General features: G+C 51.9%; 1 protein-coding gene across 1 annotated transcript; it reads left to right on the top strand.

Moving 5' to 3' along the window:
- PIGT (phosphatidylinositol glycan anchor biosynthesis class T) lies at positions 1-9,536 on the top strand. Its single transcript, XM_036245230.1, has 12 exons — positions 1-204; positions 744-921; positions 2,540-2,667; positions 2,991-3,091; positions 3,254-3,340; positions 3,871-3,958; positions 4,067-4,164; positions 4,256-4,421; positions 5,020-5,220; positions 8,034-8,199; positions 8,293-8,376; positions 9,035-9,536. Exons 1-12 carry the CDS (start codon positions 18-20, stop codon positions 9,285-9,287), a joined length of 1,737 nt encoding a protein of 578 aa, XP_036101123.1. The 5' UTR covers positions 1-17; the 3' UTR covers positions 9,288-9,536.
- The last annotated feature ends 303 nt before the right edge of the window (positions 9,537-9,839 follow it).

Genomic DNA, 9,839 nt, shown 5'->3' with positions numbered 1-9,839 from the left:
CGGAAGCGGCCGCAGGCATGGCGGCGGCCGTGCGGCTAGCTCCGCTGGTGCTGCTCGTTCTGGGGCCCAGCAGCTGGGGCCATGCAGAGCCCCCACGCGACAGCCTGCGGGAGGAGCTCGTCATCACCCCGCTGCCTTCTGGAGACGTAGCCGCCACATTCCAGTTCCGCACGCGCTGGGATTCGGAGCTGCAGCGGGAGAAAGGTGAGAGGAGAGACTGACCGGAGAAAGTGTCTGTGGCACCTGCTGGGAGTGGGTGGAGACAAGCCATGGGGGCGGGGCCTAGTCCCTGGTGGGCTTCTGGCGGGTGAGTGTGGAGCCGGACGAAGTGAGTCCTGGGGGGAAGGATGGCACAGTTATTGAAGAACCCCACTGCCCCGTTGGTGAAACTAAGGCGCAGACAGGGGCAGCGACTCCTAGTCCAGTGCTCCTCCTGCAGCTCCAGGCTGCCACTCGAAACCTTTAGTTAGAGCCCTCTCTCCGCGACACTGATGATGATGTTGTTGACGTTCACCATTTATATTGGGTGCTAAGCACAGTGCTAAATCCTTAGAAAGATTACTAGGAAGAAATTAGAGATGTAGAGGGGTAAACACACTTGCCCAAGGTCACATCGCTGGTAAATGACAGTCTGGTCTGGAATTCAGATCTCTCTGACCCCAGACCCTGGGGTCTGCTGTTGCTTTGGGGTGACTAAGAACCCTCCCTCCAGGATCATCTCTCACCTGCTCTCCCTTCTCTAGTTTCTCATTACAGGCTGTTCCCCAAAGCCCTGGGGCAGTTGATCTCCAAGTATTCTCTCCGGGAGCTGCACCTGTCACTCACTCAAGGCTTTTGGAGGACTCGATACTGGGGGCCACCCTTCCTGCAGGCCCCATCAGGTGCAGAGCTCTGGGTCTGGTTCCAAGACACCGTCACTGAGTGAGTGCCTACCTTGAGGTCTATTGCAGGCCACGGAGGGACTGTGACGGGAAGGTGTTATCATCTTGACACAGCCCTTAGGGGCAGCAGTTCCAGCAGGCAGTAATTCATGGGGGTAAGGCTACCTTGGAAGTGAGAAATAAAGTTACCACTGAGTGGCATGCTTTACTTTGCTGAATATACTTACTTCCCCTACCGACTTCCAGACCGGAGGTAACATGCATATCTCTGCAGAGGCAGATAACAAATAATTGAAGCTTACTTGGATGTAAAGCCAAGCAAAACATCAGTGGGCTGGAATTGGCCTACAAGATGCCAGATCTTCATATTAGAGGAATTGCTTTTGTTTGGGAGGGGATGGGGCTAGATACTGCTGTTGTACCACAATTTCCTCTTAATTCCACTATGAGAAATAAATAGCACAAGTATGATTAAAAAAAAATTTAGGGCAATAATAGGGAGTGGTGGGGACTGTGGCAGGCTAGAGAGCTTGAGAAGACAGCTGCCACTCACCTCCTATGGATCACTACCATGGGAATAGAGGCCCACTGTTGTAAGATACTCTCATTTTTAAAGAGATACCAGAAATCTAGATTTAAATGTGAAAATTGGCAAATTTAAATATCAGCAAGGAATTGGAAAATGTAAGTCATGCTATGTAGGTTGCTGTGCACACCAAATGCAACATGATTCTGCTTTGGGTCGAGTTTTCAGGCTTCAAGTGTGCAATCTTTATTGGAGACTTAAAGCTTGGAGCAACTGAAAAACCCCAGGGCAGCACTAAGGTGATATCAAATGAGGAGCAAGCAGTGACCCTCACAGACTTGCCAAGGCTTCTGTCTGAACACTGGCCCCTTGCCTTTTTCTCCATCGGCTCTGCTGTCACTGTCTCCCCGCACCTTGTAGTTGCCTATAATATGGAGCTGACGTTTAGATTTCCGGTTCTATGCTTTCTACGATTAATATAGAGAAGAAATCTGTTTTGATAGTTCTCTAAGGAAAAACAACAACACCTAATTTAACTTGCTGGCGCTTTTTTTTATTTTTTTATTCCTGGAATGGTTGTTTTCCTGTGTTCAGTGAGTCTTTATAGATGTAAGACTTCCCACCCTGAAGATAGAACCAGGACTTACCTTCCTGCCCAGGGTATTCACAGGGAATATGTTCTTTTGCCCAGCCGAGTGTGGGGTACTTTACATGGTGTTGTGAAACATCATAGGGACTCAGACTTGCTCCCTGTCCTCTGGTTGCTTACAGCCTGGTTGAGGAGAATGATGCTTAGGACAAGATGCTGCCACCACCTAGCCATCTCCCAGGAGGAGTCTAGGGAGAGACTCGGATGGTCAGAACCGCAGCAGCACAGGTGGAGGCTGTGGTTGAGGAGGGCAGGAAAGGCTTCCTGGAGGGGGGAGTCTCCTTGAAGGTGGCAGAGAGGAGAGAGTAGGGCATTCCTAGGCAGGAGGAGGAGTCACCTGAGCAAAGAGCTGTGTGGAGGCAGGGGCAGTGTCACTGTTCAGCTCTATCAGCTAGCCGGTCTAATGGTGTGGCAGCCAGTGCAGGCTTTGAGATGGGAGCAGAGGCAGCCCTGGACAGTGAGGGGGTTTGTGTCTCCATCCAGCGTGGATAAATCTTGGAAGGAGCTCAGTAACGTCCTCTCAGGGATCTTCTGCGCCTCTCTCAACTTCATCGACTCCACCAACACGGTCACTCCCACTGCCTCCTTCAAACCCCTGGGGCTGGCCAATGGTGAGACGCCCCTGCAGCCTTTCCTTCTCCCTGTGACCCTGTCCCAGACCTTTGCCTCCTTTCGCCTCCAGCTTCCTCTTTCCTTGGTGGGGCCAGAGCATGAGTCCCCTGGTGTGCAGGCCCCAGAAGAAGGCTTCCCAAGACTGCTGTCTCTGCTGGCCTTTCCCAGGGAAGGCGAGGGTCCCACTCCCAGCTGGGACTGTGAGGGTGGTGGTGCTAGAGAGGTGTGTGGGGAGCAGGAGTGGTCACCCCTATCACTAGCGTGGGGGTCCTGAAGAGTGGGCCCCCAAGGCCCACGCCAGACAAACTTCTGTCTCCCTCAGACACTGATCACTATTTCCTGCGCTACGCTGTGCTGCCGCGGGAGGTTGTCTGCACTGAGAACCTCACCCCATGGAAGAAGCTCTTGCCCTGTAGTTCCAAGGTGAGGCCAGAATCGTCTGAACGTGGGCGGGAGCCCCAGAGAGTGGATGGAGTTGGCAAATGCCCTTTCACTGCAAGTCATTCAGGCGTATTTACAGATAACCTCTGCCATATGCCCAGGTGCCCAGGGCACTGACCTTCCATCTCTTCCCGCCTCCTCCAGGCAGGCCTCTCTATGCTGCTGAAAGCTGACCGCTTGTTCCACACTAGCTACCACTCCCAAGCAGTGCATATCCGCCCTGTTTGCAGAGTAAGTCATGGGAATGGGGGTGGGTCCATCCAAAGGCTCTGAGAGAAAGTGCAGGCCAAGCACGTAGCCCAGTGTCTGTCGAGGGCTGAGCCAGTAGTAAGTGGTAAATACAATGACAACTTCTCGGGGCATTGGCCATGCACCAAGGACACCGAGTGGTTGCCTGGCAGGCATTCAATAAATCTTTGTCATGGAGCATAGTGCTGCAGAATAGCTATGCAGTGCGCCGCTAGCTCAGTCACTCTCCAGCTGGCATGACCTTGAGTGAATCATCTTGTTTCCCTGAGCCTGGTTTCCCCATCTGTCAAATGAGAGTTATAGTGGTAGTACTCCCCACAGTTGTTGGCGACGGTTCATCCGACTGATGCATAAAGCTGCTGGCACAGGGTCAAGCGCTTGGTAGTGAATGGTAGCAAATCAATGGATGGGAAGCTACATCCTAGATGAGGGGCCAAGTCCAGGTAGGAGTCCCTGAGGCTCTGTGGTTGGAGTGATACGTCCTCATTGCTGCTGTCTGGTCCTTGTGGTAGAATGCTCGCTGTACCAGCATCTCCTGGGAGCTGAGGCAGACCCTTTCTGTTGTATTTGATGCCTTTGTCACGGGGCAGGGGAAGAAAGGTAAGCTACGTGGCAACTCATCTCTGCTCACCCATCGCCAGCCCCACTCTGTTTATGTAGACCACGCCTAGTCCCAGCCCCTGCTCAACCCTGCTCTCTGCTCCTCAGACTGGTCCCTCTTCCGGATGTTCTCCCGAACCCTCACAGAGCCCTGCCCCCTGGCTTCAGAGAGCCGAGTCTACGTGGACATCACCAGCTACAACCAGGTACCGAGGTCTCCAGCCAAACTCATCACCCCTGTCCCCAAGGCCAGCCTGCCCCTCTGCTCACTTCTCAGTCCTGCCCTTGTGTCCCCAGGATAATGAGACATTGGAAGTGAACCCGCCTCCCCTCACCACATACCAGGATGTCATCCTGGGCACCCGGAAGACCTACGCTGTCTACGACTTGCTGGACACGGCCGTGATCAACAGCTCCCGCAACCTCAACCTCCAGCTCAAGTGGAAGAGACCCCCTGAGAATGGTGGGCCCCCACAGGCTGAGATGTCATCTCTCGGGTAGATCATCCTGCGTCATCACCCGAGATAACAGGCTAATGTTTAGACCCAGATCTCTAGACTCAGTCCGCTGGTTCTAACTCCATTCTTCAAAGCTCTCTGACCTTGGGCAGGTTCCTGACCTTACTGCCTCATCTGGAAAATAGGAACAGTAATACCTAGCAGATAGGATGAGATGATGAATGTAAAATATGGAGTCTGTCCATGTATTCATTTAATCAACAAATATAGAAGATACCCTGCATTTGAGAAACCTAATGTCTACTAGTTGAGGCAGACATCACACAATTAATTACTTGTGATTGTACAGAATATCCTGAGAGCACCTGGTTTGATTGGAAGGGGCATGAGCTTGGCACATATAAGTATTCAGGAAATAATAGTAATTCTGTTATCGCTGTGGCCTGGGGAAGATGGAAATGATTCCAGAATGCAGGTTTCTGATAGCAAAACTCTTTCCCATCCTGTCCCTGGCTTTGAGTCTGTGATTGTGGTCTGGGGAGTTGGGGTGGGGAATCACCCTTTGCTTTAGGAGCTATTAACTGCTGACTTTGGTCTACGCAGAGGCCCCGCCAGTGCCCTTTCTGTATGCCCAGCGGTACGTGAGTGGCTATGGTCTGCAGAGCGGGGAGCTGAGCACGCTGCTGTACAACACCCACCCGTACCGGGCCTTCCCCGTGCTGCTCCTGGACACCGTGCCCTGGTACCTGCGGCTGTATGTGCACACCCTCACCATCACCTCCAAGGGCAAGGAGAACAAGCCAAGTGAGAACTGAGTTCCAAACCAGCCCCCCCCACCCCTGCCTACCTCCAGGTCCCCAAACCCTCATTTCTCAGGGTAATTCCTAAATTCCATACCCAGAGAAAGTACAGGCAGAAAGTATTAGGAAAAGCTTGACAATGGAAAGGGTAGCCTCAGCAATACCAGATCTGGAGTAATTTGTAAAGCAAAAATAATTAAACACGTACTACTGGTGATTCTTAGTAAGACCTGAGGAGGGCAGCAGTTTCCTGGTCTTCTCCACTTTCTCCTTCCTGGGGCTCCAGGCTTTGTGGTGTGGGCCCTTTCAGGCAGAGGAGGGGCTAGCAAGAACAGGGAGCTGGGGAACAAAGACCATAACCAACCTGGAGATGCTTTCGGTTTTGCTTCCTTGGGAGGGACAAAGTGTCATTTTTGTTGTTTTTTTAATCCTCACCCCAGGATATTTTTCCATTTATCTTCAGAAAGAGTGGGAGTGGGCCCTGGCCGGTTTGGCTCAGCGGTTAGAGCGTTGGCCTGCAGTCCGGAGAGACCCGGGTTCGGTTCCCGCTAAGGGCACGTGCTTCGGTTGCAGTTTGTCCCCGGCCCTGGTTGGTCGTGCGGGTGGCAGCCACTCGTTGTGTTCCTTTCACATCGATGTTTCTCTCTCTCTCTCCCTTCCTCTCTCTCCCTCCCACTCTATCTGTACAAAAAATGGAAAAATATCCTCGGGTGAGGATAAAAAAAAAAAAGAAAGAATGGGAGTGGGAAGGAGGGAGGGAGAGAGAGTGAAACAGTGATGTGAGGGAGACACATCAACTGGTCATCTCCCGCACAACCTCGACCAGGGTCGGGAGTGAACCGCAACCAAGGTACGTGCCCTTGACTGGAATCAAACCCGCGACTCAGTGGTCCATGGGCTGATGCTCCAACCACTGAGCCAAACCGGCCAGGGCAGAAGTTAGTGTTTTTAAAATTTATTCTTTTCTTTTTTTTAAATATATTGTTATTAATTTTTTAGAGAGAGCAATAGAAACATTGACGTGAGAAACATCGATTGGCTGCCTCCCCCACGCCCCCTACCAGGGATCGAGCCTGCAACCCAGGCATGTGCCCTGACTGGGAGTGGAACCGGGACCTCTCAGTCCATGGGTCGATGCTCAATCCATTGAGCCACGCTGGTTGGGCCTATTTTATTTTTTATTATTTTTCTGAAGAGGAGTTAATATTTCCTGATTGCTTTCTGCTAGTGCTAGGCATAGCACTCTGGCGTGGAGAAAGACTGATACTGCAGAAAAGAGTCCTTAGGAGAGGTTACAGCACACGCCAGGTGGCAGGCTTACCGGCTTCTTTAAAGCCCGCTCTGGCTTCCCTTCTTTCCGTGCCTGTGGTTAATAGTTCTACTGACTTTCGGCACCACTACTTGCACCACCTTCAAAATATCTGCTTCGAACAACCCGCCTGTGTATTTTGGGTTTTTTTGTTTGTTTCTTTTCTTTCTTTTTTTTTTAACTTTTGCTCTGGAAAAATTCAAACACACACCCAAATGGAATAGTAGAATCAACTCCACTGTTCCCATCAGCAGCCTCAGCAGTCTCCAGCCTCCTCTCATTTTTGTATCATCTCTCTTCCTCTCCCACTTGTTTTGGTTTGGCTATTTTTCTGCTGGAGTATCTTACAACAAGTCCTAGACATCATATCATTCACCTTTAAATAACTCAGTATATATCTAACAGATGTGTGTGTGTGTGTGTGTGTGTATATATATATATAGACTATCATTATCATTCCTGTTTTCCCCAATGGTCTTTTTTTTTTTTTTTTTTTTTTTTTATTGAGAAAGAGAAGAAGGGAGAGAGAGAAACATCAATTTGTAATAACACTTATTTTTTAAAATTTTTTGCCTTTATTGATTTTTAGAGAGAGAGGGAGAGGAAGAGATAGAAACATCGATGAGAGAGAACATCGATTGGCCGCCTCCTGCATGCCCCTCACTGGGGGTTCAGGCCCACAACCTGGGCATGTGCCCTGACCAGGAATCGAACTGGCGACTTCTTGGTGCATGAGTCAATGCTCAACCACTAAGCCACACCGGCTGGGCTGTTCCACTTATTTACACATTCATCGGTTAATTCTTGTATGTTCCCTGACCAGGGATCGAACTCGAAACCTTGGTTTAGCGGGATGATGCTAACCAACTGAGCTACCTGGCCAAGGCTTAAGTTCTTTTTTGTTTTGTTTTAATTTTTTTTTTTTTTTGGTACATGCCCCCAGCGGGAACCGAACCCGGGACTCTCTGGTCCACAGGCCAACGCTGGTCGAACCGCTGAGCCACACTGGCCCGGGCTTAAGTTCTTTTTAACCTGTAACAATTCCCATTCCTCTTCTTTTTAAAAAGTTTATTGGTTTGGCAAACGGGGTCTTTTTTTGTACAGAATGTTCCACATTCTGGAATTATCCTTGTATCGCTGTTTACATGTTCCTCCATGCCCTATACTTTTGGGGTATGGTGGTTCCAATAGAGACTTAATTAGATTCAGATCCCCTGTTTTTGGCAGGAAAACATCACAGGTAGTTCTGTGAACTTCCTGTTGCATCACATCTGGTACCTGATGTGAAGACTGATTAGTTGCTTGCCTGGAACGGCTGTCCTGGAAACATCTTTTTCCTTTTCAGAGGCCCTGCTCCCTGCTCTGAGCCAGCCTGGCTTCTCTGACCCAGAGCCCACCCCTGGGTGCCCAGATCCAGGCCTCAAGGCCTCAATAGGTGAGGCAGGAGGTGCAGGTAGTCTGACCCCAGGGAAGAGGTAGGGTGACGCTCGAGCCTTGTCTGTCTCCAGGTTACATCCACTACCAGCCCGCCCAGGACCGACTGCAGCCGCACCTCCTGGAGATGCTCATTCAGCTGCCGGCCAGCTCGGTCACCAAAGTCTCCATCCAGTTTGAGCGGGCGCTGCTCAAGTGGACCGAGTACACCCCAGACCCCAACCACGGCTTCTATGTCAGGTGGGCCCTTCCCCCCATGCTGCCCTTACCCTCCTGACCCACCTTCTCTGCCACCAACCCTGGTTCACGGAATACCTGCCTGCTTCTCTGCAGCCCCTCTGTCCTCAGTGCCCTCGTACCCAGCATGGTGGCAGCCAAACCCGTGGACTGGGAAGAGAGTCCCCTCTTCAACAGCCTGTAAGTGTGACCTCAGCTGCACGGTTCAGGGGCATCAACAGATGGTCAGGTTCCTGCAGGGAGGCTGGGGCTCGGTGTTGCCTCTCCCCCAGCAACGTGAGCTTGAACTCAGTCCTGGTGGAAGGCCCAGTGGTCTGTAATCATTCAGACTAGGGGCACAGATCGGTGAGAAGAGCAGTGTGTAAAGCCCGTTGGCTCACTGATGCTTTAACAGATATTTCTCTGAGCACTTACCGGATGCAAGGACTGCAGAGAGCGCTGCTGCCCAACAGTAAACTAAACAGACTTGCCCCTGCCCAGCGAAAGCTAACGGTCCCGAGAGGAGGTTCCATTCTAGGGAGCGGTGGGGTCCGAGGTGGCGCTGGGAGGAACCTGGTGAGTGACCCGGGGAGGCTTCTCCGAGGAGACAGCCGTTAGCTGAGACAGAAGGAGAAGGAAGAGGCAGCCAAGCGAAGGCCCCTTCCCCGCCCGCAGTTTGAGGCAGCTGTCAGGGTGTGGAGGAGCCTTCTCCTGAGATTCTTCTGTCAGAGAGGCTGGGAGGCTAAGACAGCTGCAAAAATCTTTACTGCCAAGCACTGGCCTGGTGCAGCCCGAGGGGGAACAGGGGGAGAGGGGGAGGAGCCGGGGTCCTGCCTCACCACTCCTTCCTGACCCCCAGGTTCCCAGTCTCTGATAGCTCTAGCTACTTTGTGCGGCTCTACACGGAGCCGCTGCTGGTGAGCCTGCCGACTCCGGACTTCAGCATGCCCTACAACGTCATCTGCCTCACGTGCACCGTGGTGGCCGTGTGCTATGGCTCCTTCTACAATCTGCTCACCCGGACCTTCCACATCGAGGAGCCCAAGAAGGGCGGCCTGGCCAAGAGGCTGGCTAACCTCATCCGGCGCGCCCGGGGCGTCCCCCTGCTCTGAGATGCGACCTCTTCACCACTGGGGCTGCTGTTTCTCTCTGGGAGCGGTGGTGACCCCGAGGACTGTTCCTGCCACTTGCTCTTCCCAGAGTTGGCTCTTGAACCAAACTGTCCCTGGACTAGGCCAGGGCCTTGAGCTGCATTTGAATTTAAGTGAATTTAAGTTAAAGATCCCCCCTGGCCAGTTTGGCTCAGTGGTTAGAGTGTCGGCCCGCGGACCATTGAGTTGCGGGTTCAATTCCCGTCAAGGGCACGTATCTCGGTTGCGGTTGGTCCCCGGCCCTGGTTGGGATCATGCGGGAGGCAGCCACTCGATGTGTCCCTTTTACGTCGATGTTTCTCTCTCTCTCTCTCTCTCTCTGTCTCTTCCTCTCTCTCCCTCCCACTCTATTTGAACAAAAATGGGAAAGTGTCCTTGGGTGAGGATAAAAAATAAAATAAAATAAAGTTCCACTTCCTCGGTTGTACTGAGCACATTTCAGTAACCAGAAGTAGTTAAGTGGCTACCGTGTCGGACGGTGTGAACAAACGTCCCACCGCTGTGGAAAGTTCT

The sequence above is a fragment of the Molossus molossus genome, unplaced genomic scaffold (genome assembly GCF_014108415.1).
Source record: "Molossus molossus isolate mMolMol1 unplaced genomic scaffold, mMolMol1.p scaffold_m16_p_6, whole genome shotgun sequence".
Classification (NCBI taxonomy): Eukaryota; Metazoa; Chordata; class Mammalia; order Chiroptera; family Molossidae; genus Molossus; species Molossus molossus.
The sequence above is the reverse complement of the archived record's forward strand: the minus strand, read 5'-3'. Positions and strand labels throughout refer to the sequence as shown.

Coding starts and splice junctions, on each gene's coding strand:
- PIGT (XM_036245230.1), top strand. CDS start 18: ATGGCGGCGGCCGTGCGGCTAGCTCCGCTGGTGCTGCTCGTTCTGGGG. Junction 3,341..3,870: donor ATATCCGCCCTGTTTGCAGA/GTAAGTCATGGG, acceptor TCCTTGTGGTAG/AATGCTCGCTGTACCAGCAT. Junction 8,200..8,292: donor AACCACGGCTTCTATGTCAG/GTGGGCCCTTCC, acceptor GCTTCTCTGCAG/CCCCTCTGTCCTCAGTGCCC.